Genomic DNA, 22863 nt, shown 5'->3' with positions numbered 1-22863 from the left:
CAAAACGTATAGCTTATAAATGTTAAAATAAATAAAATCTTGTTTATGAGTAATTATCTGATTTTATAATTACATGTATGATTGATTTATTTTTAGCAGAGAGAAATAAAAGCATCACTCACCTTTCGCTGACATTTGTAGGAATGAATTGCTGCAGCTCCTTCTATTTTGCGTTTTTGATGGCCCACCATTCTTACTAATGTGCTTCTCTTTCACTTTGCTTTCTGAGGTTTTCACTTACAAACTGAGCATGTTTAAAGTTGTTCTGAGTCACCTGATAAAACGTCAGGGTTTTTTCCCCCTCCTCAAAGAAGTGGACAAAGGTTATGCCAAGCTGTTCTGTATGACGAGGATTAAAGATCATGTCAGCATAAGCTGCTGGTGATAAGACTATTTACAATATGACGACCCAAGTCTGCATGCAGTTTTTCTCCTTCTCAAGCCTTTGCACATTTATATGCACTTAAACCCAAGCAAAATCCATTGAGATTCAACTGGAGTTATACAGCGAGAGGAACTAGCATGGTTATTTGGAATTAAAGTTGTAAGAAATAAATAATTAAGTATGTTGCACAAACAACTTTAGAACCAGGATAAAAAGGCTATTCTTTTAAGCTGAACTGGAGCTATGGCAACAGTTTCAGTTTGTAAAATTAACTGTGTCATTGGTTAACATTCTGATGTTGATTGAATGAGAAAAACAGTTTAGTTGGCAAGGGCAGAGGAGTGTGGTTCAATACTCCAATGTCGTATTTTATACACAAAAATAATGAAAATGTTTGCATAGGAGGTTGAGTGGCTATGGAGCAAGATACACTAATCTAAATGAGACTTTTACTAAGCTTGTTAACTTTGACCTGCAAAATGTGGGCAGCTATCACATGGCCTTGAATGTGCTCTCTCTCTGCCTCAGTCCCCCAGCATTAAAATGGGGTCATGAATACTATTAAAGTGTGGCCTACTTCATTGATATGTGTTATGGGTCTTCATGACAGCGCCCCCAGTCTAGCTAATGCTGTATTATTTGTGACAAAAGCTGCAAGCTTAAGCACAGGTACTTGGGCATAAGTTGCATAAGTTGCTTCTGAGTGAACATTTACGTATTTGTGCCATTTCTAGAACAACTCACTGATCAAAGTTCCCAAGGGAGTTTACAGAAATCTATAAATTATGCAAATACAATGCAATCCATAAGACAACCTCAATACAAATAACATAAAATCACAGAGCCAGTGTAAAACCTCACCCAAACCATCTAAAAACAGACAAGCATAATACTGTATATAAAAAACAACCTTAAAACAGCAAAGACAAAGCAATTCATGTCCAGATCTAAATGCACTAAATAATTATCAAGATGTCTAAGGCTTTCCTGTCAACTTCCCCAACAAGCACAGAATTGAGATGGATGTCCTTATTTACAGTAAGGACCCCTGACCATTAGGTCCAGTTGTGACCGACTCTGGGGTTGTGGCGCTCATCTCGCTTTATTGGCTGAGGGAGCCAGCATGGGAGTCATGTGGCCAGCATGACTAAGCCGCTTCTGATGAACCAGAGCAGCGCACGGAAACGCCGTTTACCTTCCCGCTGGAGCGGTACCTATTTATCTACTTGCACTTTGACGTGCTTTCAAACTGCTAGGTGGGCAGGAGCAGGGACTGAGCGACAGGAGCTCACCCTGTCGCGGGGATTCAAACCTCCGACCTTCTGATCGGCAAGTCCTAGGCTCAGTGGTTTAACCCACAGTGCCACCCATGTCCCTTATTTACAGTAGGCAATTTCTATAGCACAGTGGAAGTGTATATGTAGAAGCTTTCAGAAAGGAAGCCTGTAGCTCAGTGGCAGAGCACCTGCTTTTCATACAGAAGGTCACAGGTTCAGTTCTCAGCATCTCTTGGTAGGGTTGAGTCAGACCCTGGAGAGCCACTTCCAGTCAGGGTAGGGAGTATTGAGCTGGATAACCAATGATCTGACTCATATGGCAGGTTTCTGTGTCTGAGGTTCAACTCCTAGCAGCTCCGGTTAAAAAGATCAAATAGCAGGTGATGGGAAAGACCTCTGACCGCTGCAAGAGCAGGCAACACTGGCCATTGTCCAACTCAGTATGATACAGTTCCATAAGTATTTTTAAAATTAAATTTCTACCCTGCCCTTCCTCGCAAAGGAGCCCATGGTGGCAAATGTGAAAGCACCAGGAAAAAGCAGCAAAATGTTAAATATGCAGGTGCATGTATGTGCTTGTTTAGTCTATTATTATTATTATTAAAATTAGAAACACTTAGGAGTGTGGGGAGAATTGGGACTGTGTCACACAGGAATGGAGGTTTAACCCATTTAGATGGAAATAACCTCATTGAACCTGCCACTTTTCTTGAGAAAGAAAGCCATTGTCTTGTTTACAGTGGCCTAATGAGGTTGCATACACACTGACTATATTTTAAAAACACATTCCCCAGACCCAAATAATTCTGGGTATTGTAGTTTGTTCAGAGTTACTGGGAATTGTACTGGTGAGGGATAAACCACAGTGCCTATAATTCTTTGAGGGAACGAATGTGCTTTGAATGTGCTTTAAAGGTATAGTGTGCATGTAGAGCTGGACTAGTACCACATACTGTACTGTAAAACCATTTTCACATTAAGTTATGCTAGAAATAATTAGCAGCAAGAATTGCTATATAACTACATATAACAAAAGTTATATATAAGCCCCCTGCAATAGGCTCTACCAGACTTATTATTTACATTATGTAATGCAAGCATCCAAACATTATTTAAAGGAAACATGGGCACCCTTGCCACAAACAAATAATAAAATCACCACAATTCAAGCAACGCATCGGCAGGTAAAAAAATAAACCAAATAAGAGTCAAAATTTTAGTCTTTAAAGCTAAAAATTCAAACCCGTTCCAAGCATGGGAAGTAAAAGTCCAAAGATGCGCAAGAAATGACATTAATTACATTTACAAATCTAGTTGCCTCTTTTAGGCATGAAGCAAGGTAACCTAGGGTTTGCAAACATACTGCAGCCATAATTCGCCCCTGTCCGTATCTTTTTATCCCACCACATTCGGAATGCACGAAAGTACAAAGGAGGAAACGATGCACAGCTTTCCATCACCGTCGCCGTGCGCGCGCATTCACACCCTCCTTCCCTCCCTCCTCCCCAACCCGCCGCCTCCCCGAAGCAGCCAGCCGAGGTGCCGCTCAGCCACTCTTATGGCTCTTTCCCTTCGACCCTGAAGCGGAATAGGAAGGACGGATGTCGTCACCGCGGCTTCTGATTGGCTGCTCGCCTGGCCGGGGCACTTGGGTCTCTTTTCTCGCGCCACTTTCAGGCGCTTTGGCGCGAGAGCGTGGAGTTGCGGGCCGGGTTTGGAGGCGCTGCGGGCGGCAATCTGCTCCCTCTCCGCCATGGATTTGAGCGAGCGCGACGGGGCTGGCGACGGCTGCCATGGAGGTGAGAGGGAGGCGACGCCGCCGTCGGGTCGGGCGGGCGCCGGGTTGCGAGGAAGGCGGCGGCGGGGCGGGAGGGAGCGAGGGGGCGAAGGAGGGAGGCAGCGCAGGGCCAGGTAAGTGTGGAGTCCCGGGCGGCAGAAGCTGTAACCGCGCGTGGTTGTTTGTCATTTGGGAAACCCGTTGACTTGAGGCTAAACCACTGCAAACGGGGAAGGTTGATTTGGGGGCAAGCGTCCTGGATGGAGAGAGAAAGGCGGGACAACGTCATGTACTGGTATGTTTACCTGGAAGTAAGTCACACTGGTTTCTATGGTGCTTGCTCTCGGGGATGTATGTGGGGATAGTGTTTCTTCCTCCTGTGACACCTTTGCTTTCATTTGCCACCAAAAACGCCACTTACAAACCTTGACATTTTACATTTGAATGGTGTACATGGTTCAATAGGAAGCTAAAAGAAACACACCTTTGCAGGTGCCCATTGGATGTCTTCCTCTTAACAAACCTTTGAAGTGGAGATTCTTATCTGAGTCTTGGTGAAATGAGAGGTTTGGTGAAATGAGAGGGGAGTGACTTGGCCACATTGCTGTCCAATAAAGCATGGAGCAAATGCAGTAGAAAATTCCTTTCCTCTCCTGAAAAAGTATCTGGGTTGTTGAAATGTGGGCCCGTAAAAGTTACTAAGGATGTAATCTTGTAACCTTCACATCAGAGAAAGAGAGAGAGAGTGCTCCACAAACAAAGAGGGGCTTCTGTCAAGGTCAGCATGCAAAGTATTGCACTGTAGTTCACAAATATTACTTGCCTGGCTGCCCACACATTTCCCGGCCTGGTACCTGTCAGATGTTTTGGACTACAATTACCATCTGTCCTGGCTGATAGGAATTGCAGTTCAAAACATCTGGAGGGCACCAGATTGGGAAAGCATATTGATGGCCTGGAAATGGGTGGGGGTGGGAGGGCCAGCTATCCTTAGTTGACAACTGCTTTCTAGCCTGATTGTCTGTGGCACGAATCACCTCCAGGCAATCAAGCAAGAGGCTATTTTCAAGCCTGCAGCAGTGTGTGTAATAATTGCTCAAAATGAAAATGCTTTTTTGTGTTTTAAAGCTGACAGCAATACTTAGATGAGCCTTGATTTTCTCCCCAAAGATCTTTTGAATGCTTTTAGAAGGAATCATTTATGGAGAACATGATGGTGATACATGGAAATACGTTTCAATTGTAATCTGTCATGGAGAGAAGATTAATGTTAAGGTTTTACACTTTCCTAGTACTTCTAATTAGTACTGTTCTATAACTGTAATTGTTTAGTGATGGCAGATATTGCTGTGTCTGCAAACAGCAAAAGAAGCTTTCCCTCTGCATTTTTATGCTTATGAATACTTATGTATTCATCTGACTTAATGGCTTCACTTTTTTTTAAAACCCCCCCCCCCCCCGCTTTTAATGTCTACAAATCTTTAGGGGTTTTTCTGCACAATCCTAAGCTTATCTGTTTAGAAGCCTCATAGAGTTCAATATAACATTCTCCCATTTATGTAGACTTTTATGTGCAATTTGGTCCATAAAATTAGCAAAACAGAAATGAATTTTACTTAGAAATGACAGCAAGGATATATTGATAGTAATAATTGATGATGCTTAAACTAGTGCAAGCAATATTTGGGAAATGCTTACTTAATTTGGATTAGATGGGTGTCAAAACTACTTGCTTGAACAGCAAATGGTAACCTTCTCTGAGTGTAAAGTGTGAATTAACTCAGTGTGTGTGTGTGTGTGTGTGTGTGCGCGCGCAGCAGGGATAAAGGTGCTAGCGATATCTTCTTCTGTTGCTGTTTCGGCTGCCTTCCCTGTTCATTTTAGAGATTTACATAATTAGGGTTCTAAAATATGTGGGAAGCCTTCATGAGTAAAAAGGTGCCCTGCTTCTGACAGTCAGGTAAGTCAGAAGGTGACTGAAATGGCAACTTCTGCCCTTCCCCTGTGCCTGAATAGGGCTATTGTTAAAAAGCAATTTGAGCCAAAGGCTGAAAATATTACCTGAACAGTTGGGAATGTGAGGAGATTTTTGTATGGGGGGAGTGTCACCTGCGGGACAAGGCACCAAGATAAGGTTGCCTTCCCAAAGCAACATTGAACTAAATAGTTCTTAATACAAAAAGTGTTAAGGCACTTGTACAGTGATTAAAACATTTTTTTTTGTAAGCTAGGGTTGGTAATTAACAATATTTATTCTTTCAAATATGAATAGCTCATGTAAATAGAAATGAATAAATATTTCAAATTCTTAGGCTCTAGCATATGTTGCTTGAAAGCTCTGAGAAGGCCTCATGCATCATAGAGACTTTTCACTACTCTTGTGTATGTGTGATATGTCCGTACAAGCTGAATATTGGAGGAGATGAAGTTTCATTTAGTAAAAAAAGTGAAAATGTAGGCCCTGCTAATTTTGTGCTCCGTGGATACCTCAGAAGCTGTTAAAATACCAAGAATGTTTGATCTGAAGGATTTAACATGGAAGCCTGCCAATTCACAGGGAAGATGGTTTTTGTTTTTTTTAATCTATATAAATATAAATCCATTTATTTGCTTTTACTTTGTTTTGTGAAAGTGTCATATTCTCAGGATTAATTTTCTGGTGTCATGAGTAGGTATAGTTTTTGTGTTTTTTTAAAAGCAGGACTCGTTTATTTATTATAAACTTCATATTATGCTTAATCCTGCAATGCAAATACAAGCTGGCTGCTTCTGAGTAAACAACACAATAGACCTGGTTTGCATGTAATGCTAAGCCAAACCATGGTTTAGCACAGGTGCATGAGAGTCTGTAGGCTCCCAGACCACTTTGCTTCTTCTCTGGTCCTGCTGCTGTAAGCCAAGCCATGGCCTGGCCCGGCATGTCATCCAAACCTGAGCCTGTGATTTGTCTCACTCCAGACAAACCATGAAGCACAACCAAGGCTTGTCCTTGGCTTACAATTCATGGCCTGTCTGAAAGAGAAAAACTATGAAACCAGATTAAAAAATCGTGCAAAGTCAAACCATGGCCCGGGAAGATGGTTTTTGTTTTTGTTTTGCTGTGCCAGCTGAGAGGCCCAGCTTGGGCCCATAGCAGATAGGTAGACAGGCTTTAGTTTAGAGCCTTGGTCAGCTCAGCTCCACCCCCAAAACACCCTGTGTTTATTCTGGCTACTGCCTTCCTGTGTTTTTGGCAGGCACAGCTGGTGAAGCTCCCCTTGGTTGGAACAGCTGAGCAGAGTTATGTGTTGGGACTCCTGCTACATCCAACTCTCCTCCACTGTGGAAGATTAGGGGTTTGGATTGTTTTGTCTCAGTGCAATCCTTATACAGTGGTACCTCGGGTTACATACGCTTCAGGTTACAGACGGTTCAGGTTACAGACTCCGCTAACCCAGAAATAGTACCTCGGGTTAAGAACTTTGCTTCAGGATGAGAACAGAAATCGTGCTCTGGCGGCGCAGCGGCAGCGGGAGGCCCCATTAGCTAAAGCGGTGCTTCAGGTTAAGAACAGTTTCAGGTTAAGAACGGACCTCCGGAACGAATTAAGTACTTAACCTGAGGTACCACTGTACAAGTTTACTTAGACATAGGCTACATGGAGTTCAGTGGGAGTCACATCCTAGGTATTTGTGTATAGAATTGTAGTCTTTTATATTGTTTCAATGTTACCGTCAAGACTTGGAAATTATTTTTATTAAAATACTTGTAAATAATTGACAAAACAATTAAATAAAAGGTTTTTCTGTTACACTGGGTAAAAACTGTAATGCAAACTCACCTGCTACAGCTCTTGACACCATTTGCACAGTCTAGCTTTGCTGTCCCTCATTCCTGTTGCACCCCCAGAAAATCCTCTGGGCTCAGGGGGTCCTCAGGAAAGGTTTGGGGAGTGGGGGAGCGCCAAGGGTCAGTCAGAGGCAGCTTGTATGAGCAGTTTCCCCTTCCTGATGCCTCCCCATGCCACATCAACAGCTTCTGACCCATGGGTCTAGTAGGGGGAGGCAGCTGCCCCCCCATCAAGTAAATAAATAAAAATACTTAACTAAAAGTAGAAATTGTAGAAAAATTTTGAGGGATTTTTCTGAGCACTTGGGGTCAAAAGAAAGTAATTTAAAACAGCTGTTGCTGAGACATTTCATTCCAAATCTGCTAAACAGCTGGACAGAGGGTGATGACAGATGGGTATCCTGCCCCCTCCCCCAACATAAATCCTGGCTATGGCCATGTTCTGACCTGATTTTTCTGGGGGCTGTAGTGGATGCAGCCAAAATTTAAATTTTATGTTAGAAAAATGGAGATACAGAAAAGTGTTAACATACCAACTAGAGAACTATGCATTAGATATATGGATTTTTGCTATGTGTAGTTAGCTATCTAAGGGACGCGGGTGGCACTGTGGGTTAAACCACAGAGCCTAGGACTTGCTGATTGGAAGGTCGGCGGTTCGAATCCCCGCGACGGGGTGAGCTCCCGTTGCTCGGTCCCTGCTCCTGCCAACCTAGCAGTTCGGAAGCACGTCAAAGCGCAAGTAGATAAATAGGTACCTGTCAGGGAACTGCCATCTGAGACTAAGGAGGTGAAAGGGCTCATGGAGGGTGAGAGAGACCATTCAGCGGAGGAGGGGACCAGCAGGGGGAGAAGTGGAGTTCCAAGGGAAAGTGAGTCGGAGGGAGGGCTCAGAGACACTTCAAGCGGGAGCAGCGGGGAGATTTCAGGACCTCCTGTAGGGACACCCACTCCTCGGCGGAAACTGTCACGCCGAGAGTCCAGAAGACGCGTTTCCGTTAAGGAGCTTTTATGCTGGAAGAAGTTCCGTAAACGCCCACTGTCCGATTCAACGAGCGATTGATGGAGTCATGTTTAAGGAGCTCCATCACAGACAGAGGTTTGGGGACTTAGCCAAACTCTGAGGGATTAGGATTTTACGCACAAGCAGCTCATCATCCCATCACAGTACCGCTCCAACGGGAAGATAAATGGTGTTTCCGTGCACTGCTCTGGTTCGCCAGAAGCGGCTTAGTCATCCTGGCCACATGACCCGGAAGCTGTACACCGGCTCCCTCGGCCAATAAAGCAAGATGAGCGACGCAACCCCAGAGTCGGTCATGACTGGACCTAATAGTCAGGGGTCCCTTTACCTTTACCTTAGTTAGCTATCTGAGAAAAGTTCATTGCTAATCACCAGCTTCTCAGTTTGACTAATTGCTATTCGCTGTGTTGTCAATTTTTATGTTTTCATTTTAAGAAATGGAAAACATTCTGTGAAAACATATAGTAAAATTTCTTTAATTTTTAATTTTGCAGGAAAAGTTATTTGCAGGTTTTGCTTAATTTCACATTTAAAATCCTCTCTCATTGGCCATGGCATTTGATTATTGGTATCATAATGTTGTGCTTATTTAAATATTGTGCACTCTTTCTAACCTTTGTTAATAACTACTGTTGTGCCTTTCAGAAGCTGATTCTGCAAACCTTACATCTTCACGTTCACGTCGTGAGAAGAAAGTTAAAAAAGGGAGACAAGAAGCATTGGAACGTTTGAAAAAAGCAAAAGGTGGTGAGAAAATAAAATATGAGGTAACTAAAATGTTCTGGCTTTAGTTCCATGGAAATGCATAATGGGGAAGTGCTACTGTGTTTGTGTGTGTGTGTGTGTGTGTGTGTGTGTGTGTGTGTGTGACAGACAGAGAGAGAGAGAGAGAGAGAGAAAGAGAAAGGTACCTTAATTTACTGATTAAATGTGCTTATCAGTGTTATCTTTATATAAATCGAAGTCCTGACCAGGTTTGCATATCTGACTTATTCATTTACTTTATTTTCTGGCCCATTTGAAAAGAGGGACAGTTACAATGGTTGCTCCCAACTTCTTATTGCAGGTTGAAGAGTTCACAAGTGTTTATGATGAAATTGATGAGGAACAATACTCCAAGATTGTCAGAGAACGGCAAGATGATGACTGGATTGTGGATGATGGTTTGTGAAGTGGATTTAATTTTTCACACTTGACTTTGTGCTGACACTAAAACAGCTATTCTTCCCTTGGTTGGGATAATCTTTGCTATATGCAATTTTTTAAAAAAAAATCCCATAGATATTATCCAATTCCTTGTATGCATCCAAAGGAACTTATTAGGCAGAGGACCTTCTGAGTGGTGGCGCCTGCTCTGCGGAACACCCTCCCACCAGATTTCAAGGAAATAAACAGCCATATGACTTTTAGAAGACATCTGAAGGCAGCCCTGTTTAGGGAAGTTTTTAATGTTCGATGGTTTATTGTGTTTTTAATATCCTGTTGGAAGCTGCCCATAGTGGCTGGGGAGGCCCGGCCATATGGGGCAGGGTATAAATATTATTATTATTATTATTATTATTATTATTATTATTATTATTATTAAAAGGTAAAGGTAAAGGGACCCCTGACCATTAGGTCCAGTCGTGACCGACTCGGGTTGCGGCGCTCATCTCACTTTATTGGCCAAGGGAGCCAGCGTACAGCTTCCGGGTCATGTGGCCAGCATGACTAAGCCGCTTCTGGCGAACCAGAGCAGTGCACGGAAACGCCGTTTACCTTCCCACCGGAGCGGTATCTATTTATCTACTTGCACTTTGACATGCTTTCGAACTGCTAGGTTGGCAGGAGCAGGGACCGAGCAACGGGAGCTCACCCTGTCGCGGGGATTCGAACCGCCAACCTTCTGATCAGCAAGTCCTAGGCTCTGTGGTTTAACCCACAGCGCCACCCGCGTCCCTTTATTATTATTATATCAAGGCTAAAAAATGAAAGTAACTGGTCTGAACAGTGCCTTTATCGATGAGATATGCAAAATAACTTAGGGCCTGGTTATGTGGCTTTGCACATTGTTAACAGAAATTGGACCATAGTGTTCAGGGTGGGAGTGGGAATTTCCTCAAAACTGATGTATTAATAGAGGGGCCACAACAGCCCCTGTAAACAGCTTTCAGTAAAGTAAATGGTCAAGGTTTGGTGTTAGGTTGATAGTCATAAGCTTTCTAGCTGTTCCTGGCCAACTTGCTATGCTTAGGTTGCTGTTTGCACCATTGCAGCCAAAGCATATGCTGGTTGGGCCATTCGGGCTTTGATCCACAAATTACTTCACGGAGGGCATGTTCACATTTAAGCTTACTAAGCAGAAAGTAGGTCATTGGTTTTTAGTAGAACTTAATTTAATGTATCAAGGAGCAGGAGATGAGAATGTTGACGATACATGTGGAATCTCTAAGCTGGATTTCCCCCCTGAGTGACTGAGCTGATGCATATTTTAGAAACACCCCTCACAAATGAAGCGGTCGTGTTGAATTTGTAACCATATTTTTGTTGGCAAGAGGACCCTCTAAATACAAGTTACAAAATGATGGAAAATCAAGAAGAACTTGGCTGACCTTCACACCCAGATAGAGTCTGGGTTTGTCTGCTGCCTGTTGGTTAAAGTATGACACTTTTCCTACACAGATGGTGTTGGCTATGTAGAAGATGGCAGGGAGATTTTCGATGAAGAGTTGGAAGATGATGCTCTTGATTCCAGCAAGAAAAGTGAGTGAACATTTTTTTTAGCAGCTTTCCTGAGAGGGAGTTAATTAAAATTAGACTGAAGAATAGACATAGCAACTCATTGAAAGGGTACACATTTTTATATTGCTGAAGGACAAAGTGGAGTTTTCATGGTGTTGCTAGGAGCGTTCAGGCTTTGGATTATGTCTTAAACCAGCGGTTCTCAACCTGTGGGACCCCAGATGTTGTTGGACTACAACTCCCATCATCCCTGAGCTGTGGCCTTACTAGCTAGGGGTGATGGGAGTTGTAGTTCAACAACATCTGGGGACCCACAGGTTGAGAAAGGCTGTCTTAAACGGATGTTATTCTGAAACAGTAGTGGACACTTCCACTACTTTGAGACCATGTCAAGAAGGACAGAGTAGAGAGCATATGCATTATATTGCTCTTATCTGTAATAAATACTTCCTAGTATTTTGCTTTTAGTGTTTGAATGTGTCAAATGCCAGTTCAGGTAATTGCGTCCTTTTTCTGCTTCAGGAAGCAATTCTACTGCATTGGTGTACAAATAAATCATTTAATCAATCAGTGTCCATGTTTTTAGAGTAGCAATAGAAAGTTAAGTTGAAAGGGGGGAGGAAGTAATTTCAAGAAAACGCTCTGTGAAGTGGCAACTGAAACTTTAACAGACCTTTTGTTTATTTCATAGAAATTATACATTGCTTTATTGTAAAAAACACACACCTCAAAATGATTTACAAAAAGATAAGACAAGAAAATCAAGAAAAAATTATGACCCTACTTTACAAGATGCAGTAGTTAAAATGCAAAAATGGATTAAAATTACCTCAACTTTCTAAGCATCTGTGTAGGCTTGTTGTAAACAAGAATATTTTTAGCAGGCCCTGAAAAGGGTAAAGTGAAGGTGCTTGCTTGATCTCAATAGGCAGAGAGTTCTAAAGTGCAGGTGCTACCTCATTAAATGACCAAGTTCTTACAAATGTGGAATGGGTGTTATGTGGCATCTTGAGTAGGGCTACTTATATACATCAAAGTGGTCAAATGGGCACGTGTGAGGTAAGGCTATTATAAGTTAACATTTTTTTAAATAGTGATTTTCATTTCCAAACTACAAATAACAAAATGAGAATAGTTACACTGTATAGTTACTAACAGAAGTTAATGTGTGCAACATTCCCACCCCCCTCTTACGTGTAGGTAAGATCAATTTCAAAAGAATAGTTGGGCTGATTTTGTGACAGTTTAACAGCCATTTAAATAACTGAAGTGTGGTTTCAGTCTGTCCTCATCAAGTTTCAAGTAAACTGATGAATAATTCTATTTCATCATGACTTTATTATCAACATGTGCCAGGTGGTTTCCTTTGTATAATTTCAATAATTTGACACATTCTTTATTTTTCTTAGGCTGAGCCGAATATTAAAAGGAGCTAAATTTTCAGCATTAAAAACCCCCACAGGTTTTCAGGTTGAAGTGGGGAATCTTTCTTTTTTAAAAAAAACCCACGCACCTCTAACAGCTTACCTTTTACTTTCTGATTTACTGCTGTTTGTTTTTCCAAACAATTGCATAGCCCTGTAAATTTGGAAAGGGAGCAGGTGTACTAGGTATTCTATAGTAAGGTATTTGCAGTGGATTCAACAGGCAACTATGGCAGCTGTTTTAAAACCAGTCTACGTGAAGTCTGCTCAATGTATGGATTGTTTGTGTAACAGTTTACAACATAATCTTTAGTGTGCTATTGCGAGACATCCCTCCTTATATGCCTGGTGGTTTCATACAGGGTACATATAAAGCTGTATATAAACAGCTGCCCATATAGAGCTATCTCCAGGTGGTCTGATCTTTGCTTACTTACGTAAGACCTCCAGGGCTGCAATTCTATGCCCACTTACCTTGGAGTAAGCCCTCTTGAACTCTGTTGGTCTCGTTTCTGAGTAGACAAGCACAAGATTGCACTGTACATCAGTTTTCAAGCAAACTTGCAGTGTAACTTGCAAGTGACTTACATGCAGCTGCTTGGTCCCTTATGGTTTATTTCTAATAATGGATGATTCAATCTTGAATATTGATCTGCAGTTGTCATTACTAATAGATTTTGACTTATCAATAGGATTGTGATATTTAAAGGTACTGTATTATTCTGCTAGGAAGAAGAGACACAACTTCTGCAAATGACAAGAAAAATGTGAAGAAGCCTCTGGTATCGAAACCAAACACTATAAAATCTATGTTTATGGCCAGCACTGGGAAGAAAAGTGCTGATGTAAGTTATATTTTAAGCAAAAAATATGTCTGCTGAATTTAGACAAATAAAAATACAGTATATAAGCCCTCAGGTCTGTTGCTCTGTTTATAGTTTAGAAAAAAACTGCCGTAGAAGGGCAGCACATGATTGTTTAGCTTTCATTGTAAATGTTGATCCTGTTTTTTCCAGTGAGCTTTTTTCAAAAGTTTGCTTAGCACATGTATCTCCTTTCACAGAAAGCTGTTGACCTGTCTAAGGATGATTTGCTAGGAGACATTTTGCAAGATCTAAATGCCGAGGTAGGAATTCATGTGTGTTCTGGGGGTGGTAGAGGAGCAAGGTGTAGAGTTTATGTTTTTAATTTGCTTGGAAGAGAACGAAATATAAACTGGATTAGGGAGTGCAATCATATAGTCCATGTAAAGGCATAGTAGGGGCCAAAGGATATTGTAGACTTCTCTCTTCACAGACAGAAAATGAGATCTGGTACTGGGGGCGTTTGTTGCAACCACAAAAAGCTCCACATTTTCCCCTCCTTCACTGTTGGTGCTCCAGTGATATGGAGAGAAATATGTGATTGCCTGTTGCAACTGTGAGAGGGCAAGGATACAAACGTACCGTATTTTTCCATGTATAAGACACCCCCATGTATAAGACAACCCCTATTTTTTGAAACCCAAAATTAAGAAATTAAGTTGTTTAGCTTTGGGGGGGGGGGAGGTCACTTCTGCCTATCACTCACCGCTCGCTGCCACCAACAGCCCACCCGCCCACTTGCCGCAGCTGCCATTCGCCTGCACGCCTTGCCACAGCTGCCAGTCGCCTGCTTAATTGCCACAGCCAATCGCCAGCAGGCCTTGCCGCAACCACCAATCACCTGCCCAATCACTGCTGCCAATCTCCTGCTTGCTGCTGCCATTAATCACACATCCCCCTTCTGCATTCAGTATCCGTGTATAAGACGACACCCCATTTTTGCCTAATTTTTTAGCAAAAAGCGTCGTCTTATACATGGAAAAATACAATAATAATTAAAATCCTGTACCAGGGTTGCCCTTTCTTCAAGGAACTGGTGACTGTTCCGTGTGGGGAAGGGATATAAGGGGTGTATGCATTTTTATGCGGAACATAGCAAACCCTTATCTTTCTTTTGTAAGTTCTGCTACAGCAGTGACTGATGCTTAATGTTTTTCTCCTTTGTAGCCAGTTCCTTTAGCACCACCACCGGTTGTAGTTCTAAAAAAAAAGAGGCTTTTTGGAACACCGTTGAATCCCTTTTCTGTGCAATCTCAAGTGTCCAAGGTAATATTCCAAAATGGAAATGTTAATCTTAAGGTTTCTGAGAAGTTTATGTGTCTGTTGCTTTAGAACTTCCATATGCTTCTTGATATTTTAAAATCTTAATTTGATTTGTTGCTGTGCGAACGAACATAAAATCAAAGCTAGCAAAATTAGTATAGTTAATATCAGCTAGAATGGGAAAAAATGCATCTGGCTATCAGTTGTATGGTGGCTTTGTACCCCAAATCTACTTAAATAAACTTAATGTTTCAACTTGCACTCTTTGGAGAGGATATAGTAGTAGAGCACAGTGTTTAAAAGGCCTTGTCTACATCTAGCCCTTTTGGAAATAGGTGTGGGGGTTCCTATTTGAAATACAGGTGCATTGGCTGGAATGAAACTTGCGCTTCCCTTCCTCCTCTGGGGGTCTGGGAGAAGAACTTCTCTTTTCACTCAGCCCAGTGCTCTGATGGAAACTGCGTCCTCCCTGCCTATCCTGATCATCTGGATCATCTCCCCGCGGGGCCGGGAGGATATTTTTTCCTTCCGTGGTGGTGGTGCTGCCACTGGAGGGAAATTGTAATGAGCGACTGGCAGGCTACTCTTGAAGGCTTGCCTGTCCAGCTGAAGTCCCCAGGCCAGGGGTTTGCCACCCTAATCTGATTTTTAATTAAAATTACTTGTGCTTATAGAGAACGTCTTCTGAGGTGAGAAAACCTGCCACGTCTGTCAAAAAAGAAGTTTCTTCACCCAATTCATCTCATTCTAAGAATTCAGTCTACACAGCTAGATCAGATGTAGTCAAAGAAGAGAGAAGTGAACCTGAAAATGGAATGCAAATGGTTGAAAATGGAGAACAGAAAAAAGCTAAACAAGAGGAAGCTACTATAGGTAATTGTTATATTTTGGTAATAAAGCTCATCACCTTGTCTTTTCAATTACATTCACCTCTGTGGTTGATAGTTTATTCGATGATGTTTGACTTTATTTTATATTGTATTTGTACGTATTAATGTTCTTATAGAAACCATATTAAAATCGCTGTGTGAAAAAAATAACTGCCAAAATAATCTAAATAAATAAAATCATTGAAATATAGTACATTGAGTCTTAAAGTCTCTGCGTAATGCTTACAGAAGATGAACAGGCTATAATGGATTTTGATGACGGGGACTTTGATGAATCTATGGAGGAAGGTGCAGTTGTAGAAGAATCGGTCACGATCCTGAAGGAAGAGGTGAAAACAGAAGATAGACAAATACAGCAAGTGGACTCTGTGAAAACAGGCTCATATTTCTTGTAAGCACTCAAAAAAATCCTTAGGGACTTTTTCTTCTGGTTTCCACTTTTAACTTTCTTCTAAGTTCACTAACAGTATGAAAAGCTTCTCAAGGCTTCATAGAGATGGAGAAATGTTCTCAGAAGATGTTAGTTGACTTGCAATAATAAACTTAAGATGATGAAAAGATTTTCTTCAGTGCTCTTCTGAAGAAAAGATGACCCTTTAAAATACTCATTTCACATGTAAAGCTATGCCTTTTTTTTCTTCCTCATGTATTGTATTTCAGAAACTCTCCCATCCCTGATGTTTCTTGTTGGGACAGAATTGATGAAGAAGAAGATGGGCAGCTAGCTTCCGAAATTCAAGTGGATTCCAGTCAGTTGCCCTTAATAAATGGGGAAGATGGGGAGCAGATCTTCAGGTTCTATTGGCTAGATGCTTATGAAGATCAGTATAATCAGCCAGGTATGTATACAGTGGTACCTCGGTTTAAGAGCAGCCCTGTTTATGAACTATTCGGTATACGAACTCTGCAAAACTGGAAGTAGTGTTCCGGTTAGCGAACTTTACCTCGATCTACAAACGGAAACCGAACAGTGGAAGGGCACTGGTGGCTGGAGGCCTCATTAGGGAAAGCGCACCTTGGTTTAAGAACAGCTTTGGTTTAAGAACGGACTTCCAGAAAGCATTTAGTTCGAAAACCGAGATACCACTGTACATAAGAAAATTCCTCTTTACTCTCGCTGCCTTCTTTTGACCAAAGTTAAAAAGGACCATTTTTCAAAAGGGGCTTACTGTCCACTAGTTTCCTTGAAGCTGAATGTCTGTTATGTCTGAACGTCAAGAAAAACATCTGCTTTGATACTGACTAGGCATAAACTTAGAACTATATATTAGTATCTTCAGGTTTCAAAAGGCTGGCTGAGGCCTCAGTGCTGCAATGTGTTGGAAGACGTTGATTTGCAGTGGAGGGGAGGTGCTTTAACCCTTCAGCCATTTTCCCCGTGCAGCTTTCCCACACATGGTTATGACTATCTTCCGAAGGCATAAAAGCTAAATGCCATTACTTGTTTTTAATGGGCTGGATCAGTACTTCTCTCTCCCTTTCTCAGAGGAGCTCTATATCCAGGGGAAGCTCCTGCTGGAGGGAAGGGGTGGCAGAGGGTGGCACAACAGACTGTGGGGTGAAGGAGGTAATTGGGGAAAATTGCCAGGGGGACAGTCCCCTGGGTGGAATTTTACCCCATGATAATCTGGATAGAGCCCAATAATAAGTGTAGCCCGAAAGCAGCTTGCCCAGTGGGGCAGAGCTGCAGCAACAGCCTCATGGCAGCAGAGTCACTGCAGATTACTGGAAGGGGTGAGACGGTGGAGGGATGGGGACTGTGCGGCCACGTGAGTGATGCTGGCTTGCTACCTCTTTGCTCATACCAGTAAACAGCAGTGATCCCACTGCCAAGTGGCTCCACCACAGCCATCAAACAGCTCCTTCCCCTGCTCCAGACACACACAGAAGTCCCTGGTAAAGGCTCCCTTTTATCAGAAGTATTTTTCCCCTTTAATTTCTAGGGCTTTACCATAATGTACCTTAATTTGTATGCACATCAGATTCAGGAAGGAGTAAAATGAAGGTTAATGGCTACAGCTTGTTCAGCTCCCCCTCCCAGACGAACATTCATTTAGATCTGGGGCAGGGGATTAAACGCTGAATATACCCAATATTTTTGTGAAAGTAGCTAATGATCACTGAAGTTTGGGTGAAACTGGGGACTAATGGGAAGGGGGCAATCCTATCCCTAAAAACTCTTGTTTAGTGTTTTTACTTTTATCTTGGATTCTGCACGGTGGCTTCTGAATGGTGTATAATTATGAAAAGACTTGTTCCTTGATTATGAAAAGAGATCCTGTCGTCATAACTTTTCAAGGATGAATAATAAAGACTGCACCTGGTTTCAATTAGTAACGTAGAGGAAAATAAATTTTGGCATTACTTTTTGTTTAAAAGAATCATAATCATTATAGCAAATGAGGTATTAACTGTATTATGTGAAGGATTCATATTATACCAGGACGAATAAGAATTTCACACAGTCCCTGCACACCCACCCCATAATGGTTAGAGGGTAAGACTGCAAATGGCTTAATTTCTTGATTTCATATATCTGATATAAATCACATTAACATCAGCTAGTGGAGATATAGTGTTTGTAACTGCCCTTGTCTTTACTCATTTTTGTTGTGTGGTAGGAATGTTTAGTATTCTATAGGATGAGGGTGTGGTGATGCAGCAGAAACTCTTCTGAGCTGTCCACAAGGATAACTGCATTTCAGTATTTGTAGCTGCAAGTTGTGAATGCTTGTTTTTATGTATAATAACCGTTGAGACACTTTGGACCATTGGTCTTTGAATGTATTGGCCCACTCATTTTTGCCATCACAAGCTTGCTTCTTTCAATCATCCTATGATATAATTCACATGACCCTAGTCCTTTGAATGCGATAGCCATCCTCAGAATGGATTTTCAAACATTTTGGGTAGTTTGCTGCACTTGTACTGACTTGTATTGAATGAAGATTGAAATGGGGAGACCAGAATCCATGTTGATTTCGTGTAAAACGACATGTGATGTGAATGTACTCACAATATTAAGATACCAAATTATCCCAGACATTTAATGACAGACATATTCAATACCTATAACTCCTTTGCCTGTATATTGAAGTGTTTTATAGTTCACTGATTTCAGTGGGTCTGCTCTGCATATGGCATGGTCATAATACAGTCTAGGAAAATGTATAACCTGCTGCTTCCCCCCTCCAGCAGAAATAAGCAAAGTGGCTTGCAAAATAAAATAAGCAAAATACAATAATGAAACGAAATAAAAATATAATATCCAAGCACTAAAACCAGCATTAAAAATGAGGAGTACTAGGAATAAGGAGGGGTAAGTAACAGAAGGTATGGGGAGGCGTAGTTTCAAGTCTCTTTTTGAAACAAGGTGGCATTTAATACCTTGCATACCATCGTGATGTGTGCCTGCATAGTACAAGACTCTTAAAGCAATCACTTGACTGTGGAGTACTGACTTTCAGCAGATGGAGCTGTCAATTAGGGACTACAAATTGGAAATCATTCTGCTCCCATGGGTGAATTAGTGTGTTTATTCAGTAATTCTTAGTATTGCAGCTTTTCCATTAGCAGCTGTGCTAAGCTGTTTTGATTAACGTGCATTGTCTGTCTTTACCTTTTCATTTTAGGAGTGGTATTTCTCTTTGGTAAAGTGTGGATTGAATCGGCACAGTCCTATGTGAGCTGTTGTGTGACAGTAAAAAATATTGAGAGAACTATTTACCTACTCCCACGTGAGTCGGTACGTCCTTTTATGCTGGAGACTTCTCTGTCATAAATTGTCTGTTTATGGAAAGTTATTCAGGCAAAATGCATTATTACAAATTTATGGAATACTAGTGGCAGGTGCCTGGTGCTGCCTTGGAATTTTTAGAAACCAACAAATACTGTGATTTTTTTAATGGATAGTGTGATGGTTTAGGGTTACGTCATGCCACAGTTGTGTTTTGGTCTACCATCTTGAATCAAAGGGGCATCCAACATCCAAACATCAACAAAGACCACTGCTTCCCCTTTGGGAGCTCTCAAGCCAAGTTTGTTGATGATCTCTTGAGAGATGGTTGAACTTGAGCCCTGAAAAGGGGGAAGTCATGCCAAAGTGACATATTGGTTGACCATCTTGAATGGTGGTCAATGGCCCAACACCAACATAAACCACCCCCGCCCCCATTTCGGAAAGCCTTGTGCTGAGTTTGGCAACTATATCCCAAGATGTGTCCAAATGCATAGAGGACGAACAAATAGAGAAATCATTTTCTGAAATATATAGTAGAAGGTATGAATACCTTTATGTAACAAGGGTTGTAATCAGAGATAAGGAAGAAAGTATTTATTAAATGACTTCAGGCAATATTATACAACAAACCAATGAAACTAATAATATGAAATGGGAAGGGGTTGGTAGTAAAGAGATTTATGTCTCAAGTTGCTGGTTTTATCACTCTGATTACATGCTTTGGTGCCCAGTCTTTACAGTCTATAAGTTTCTAGAAAACCTAAGTTGTGCCACCTCGTTGACTTCAAAATCCATCTCTGCTGTGAAGCCATTGACTTAGCTTTAATTCCTTACTCTGTAATCCCAACTAAAATGAAGCCAGTGTGTGTGAAACTGTTTTGCTTGCATTTATCCCTTGTTACCCCTCTCTCCTTCCTTTGCCCCCATTTCTTTGGATAGCCTGTAATGGCTGTATAAATGTTAACCAAGAACAACACGTAGCAAATACCAGTTTTTAATCTTTGCAGAAGCGAATTAAATTATCTCCTGGTGAAGAGACAGAGAATCCTGTGACTATGATGGATGTTTATCAAGAATTTAATGACAGGATTGCAGAAAAACACAAGATCATGAAGTTCAAGTCCAAGGTTGGTCTTAACTTTTTCTCCTTCATGTTTCATTTTTCTAACTGTGAAGGGCGCTCATTTTTCAGGTAGGAGAGAAGTAACCTGGAAGTATAAAAAGGTGTGTGATGTCTACACAAGTCATTTTTTCAGCCAGAACTCAGTTCTAGCACCTCTCAGGTGGGTGCTATTTCTATTCTAAGAGAACAAGGGAGGCATTCATGGTGCGTTCCAGCACCTTTCTTTCCAGAAAAATAGCACTAATTAAACTGGTAGTGTATCTTATCTAAACATCTAACATCAGATTGAGGAATCCCTGCTGTTGCAGATGATACTGTCTCATATTTAAACCATGTTCCTTTCTTTAGAAGCAACCACCTACTTACAAATTTACAAATTATCTGCTTTAATAAGTTGTTTTAAAAATGAAGCCATTATACTTTCAGGGGTTGAGGTTAATGGGTGGGTTTCCACAACACTAAACTCATGGTTTTAGCACAGGACTAGGGAACCTACAACCCTCCGGATGTTTCTGGACTACAATTCCCAGCCATGCTGACTGATGGAGTGGGAGTCCCACAGCATCTGGAGAGCCACAGGTTCCCCACCTGTGGTTCTTAGCACTACACAGATGGGTTTTTTGAGCCTGAACAAATTGTCGGGCTTCCTCTGCTCTTCTATCTCTTCCCACACAACTGGGAGGAAGCCAAGGTTACTTTCATTTCAAAGAATCTTAGCTTACTGATTGTGAGCCAGGAATTCTGGATTGAAACAAACTAAGCTTGCTTTAAACAAGACAACTTCTTAACCAGTTGTTTGAAACGGGTTTGTTTTGCAAGTAACCATTGTTTGTTTTATAATGGGATGCTTGTTGCATGTAATACTTGGAAGTCGTCTTAACAGAAGCCCTACTTGAGGGAGTAGGAAAAAGCCTGCTCAATCTTGCTGATTCTGAGCTGCATAGGAAAGGCAGGTGTTAGCTAATGTATTTTGTCCAGTTTTTGTATTATGAATTAGCCCCACAAAAACACATTGGTGTTGCATAATGTGTTCTCTTGCTTAAGCATTATTTGTCTCTATTTTTTGTGTTCTCAAAATAGAAACTGAAATATTTTTAAAAGCAAACAATTATTTTCCTTACCACTGCGTTATCAGGAGTACACAGGTGGCGACTATTTTGCCCACGTCCAATTGATGCGTGGGTCCTTTTGGACCCGGAAGAGGGCAGAATATCCTTAGGCATGCTTCCCTGGTGCTTGCGAGGGCCAGGAATGGAACCTTTGCACAAAATGGTTGCTGCCTGTATTGCCCAGTGGCTCTTACTTTGCTTTATGGCACAAAGAAGTTGCAATGCTTTGTATGTGTTGAAGTTCTATGAAATCCGTGGTGAGTGATCACCATAATATTTAGTTTTTCATTGTGAGCATACCTTATAAGCCACCAATTTGTGTTCTGTTGCTTACATAGAACATATGGCAATTCCCCGAAGGCCTTCTTTTATTATACCATGTGGGCAAGAAACAATCTATTATCTGAGATAATGGGCCAATTCAAATGTAATAAGATGTCTGAATCCCTTTGTAAATATTAGGGAGTTTATTTTAGAAGGAGAATAGATAAATTACTTAAACTCTAACCGTCTACAATATCCAGAGTTTTATTTAAGTTAAATAACTATTTGTAAGATTTCTACAACTTGACAATTGGCAGGTTATATTTTAGGAGCAGGGAAGGTTTTTCACATGGTGGTTCTCGCAGTTGAGATTTTGATGTTAAAAGTAAATTTGGTTTTAATGGGAAAACACTTTTACAGTACATCAGTGCCTGATGAATATCTCAATTTGTATTTTGCATAGAAAGTAGAAAAGAATTACGCTTTTGAGATACCAGATGTTCCCGCAAAATCTGACTACTTAGAAGTTAGATACTCGGTGAGTAAATAGTTCTATGTTGTCTCTCTGAAAGTGATACTCACACTGAGGTTTGCATATCTTTTCAGTGCACATGATTTTTTAAAAGAAAGATTATGAATCCTAAACTCTGAAGCTTAATAGACTTTTTAAAATGGTGTGACTATTGCTCAACTTGCGTTACCTTTAGCCAATGAATATTTCCCAAACTCCTATAGTAAGTAAAGAGGAGCTAGATTTTCTAGTTAACTGCTTTGAGGAAGCAGTGGGCATGGTGGTCAAAGCTTATTGCTTGCCTTACTTGTTGCTCTGAAAACTCAGTACTTCAAGCAATGCATGTCTGGACTGATTTGAAAGCATTTCATTTCCCCTTGGTGAACACTAGAATGTACTTCCTCCTGTGTGCTGGAGGCAGCCTGATTTAATGTCTACTATGTCCTGAAAGACCTTGATGTTGGGAAAAATTGAGGGCACAAGGAGAAGGAGACGACAGAGGACAAGATGGTTGGACAGTGTTCTCGAAGCTACCAATATGAGTTTGATCAAACTGTGGGAGGCAGTGGAAGACAGGAGTGCCTGGCGTGCTCTGGTCCATGGGGTCACGAAGAGTCGGACACGACTAAACGACTAAACAACAACAAACAATGTCCCAAAACTAG

General features: G+C 41.3%; 2 protein-coding genes across 6 annotated transcripts in view; one reads left to right on the top strand and one right to left on the bottom strand.

Annotated features, from left to right (window-relative positions):
• PCYT1B (phosphate cytidylyltransferase 1B, choline) overlaps positions 1–3184 on the bottom strand; it is a 28471-nt gene extending 25287 nt beyond the window's left edge. Inside the window, exons 1-2 of one of the 3 annotated variants that reach the window (XM_053387015.1) lie at positions 2963–3184; positions 123–339 (exon numbers count right to left, since the gene is read on the bottom strand). In XM_053387015.1, coding sequence (XP_053242990.1) covers positions 123–191 — 69 coding nt within the window. In that variant the 5' untranslated portion in view covers positions 192–339; positions 2963–3184. The remainder of the gene's footprint in view (positions 1–122; positions 340–2962) is intronic. The other 2 variants (XM_053387014.1, XM_053387016.1) reach the window with 2 other exon arrangements.
• Positions 3185–3304: 120 nt separating this feature from the next.
• The window catches only part of POLA1 (DNA polymerase alpha 1, catalytic subunit), a 179655-nt gene continuing 160096 nt past the window's right edge, over positions 3305–22863 (top strand). Inside the window, exons 1-13 of one of the 3 annotated variants that reach the window (XM_053387010.1) lie at positions 3305–3461; positions 8937–9058; positions 9358–9454; positions 10953–11033; positions 13166–13281; positions 13500–13562; positions 14467–14565; positions 15237–15435; positions 15681–15843; positions 16113–16291; positions 19085–19197; positions 20199–20318; positions 22151–22225. In XM_053387010.1, coding sequence (XP_053242985.1) covers positions 3416–3461; positions 8937–9058; positions 9358–9454; positions 10953–11033; positions 13166–13281; positions 13500–13562; positions 14467–14565; positions 15237–15435; positions 15681–15843; positions 16113–16291; positions 19085–19197; positions 20199–20318; positions 22151–22225 — 1473 coding nt within the window. In that variant the 5' untranslated portion in view covers positions 3305–3415. The remainder of the gene's footprint in view (positions 3462–8936; positions 9059–9357; positions 9455–10952; positions 11034–13165; positions 13282–13499; positions 13563–14466; positions 14566–15236; positions 15436–15680; positions 15844–16112; positions 16292–19084; positions 19198–20198; positions 20319–22150; positions 22226–22863) is intronic. The other 2 variants (XM_053387007.1, XM_053387009.1) reach the window with 2 other exon arrangements.

This window comes from Podarcis raffonei, chromosome 4, assembly GCF_027172205.1.
Source record: "Podarcis raffonei isolate rPodRaf1 chromosome 4, rPodRaf1.pri, whole genome shotgun sequence".
NCBI classification, from domain to species: Eukaryota; Metazoa; Chordata; class Lepidosauria; order Squamata; family Lacertidae; genus Podarcis; species Podarcis raffonei.
The sequence above is the reverse complement of the archived record's forward strand: the minus strand, read 5'-3'. Positions and strand labels throughout refer to the sequence as shown.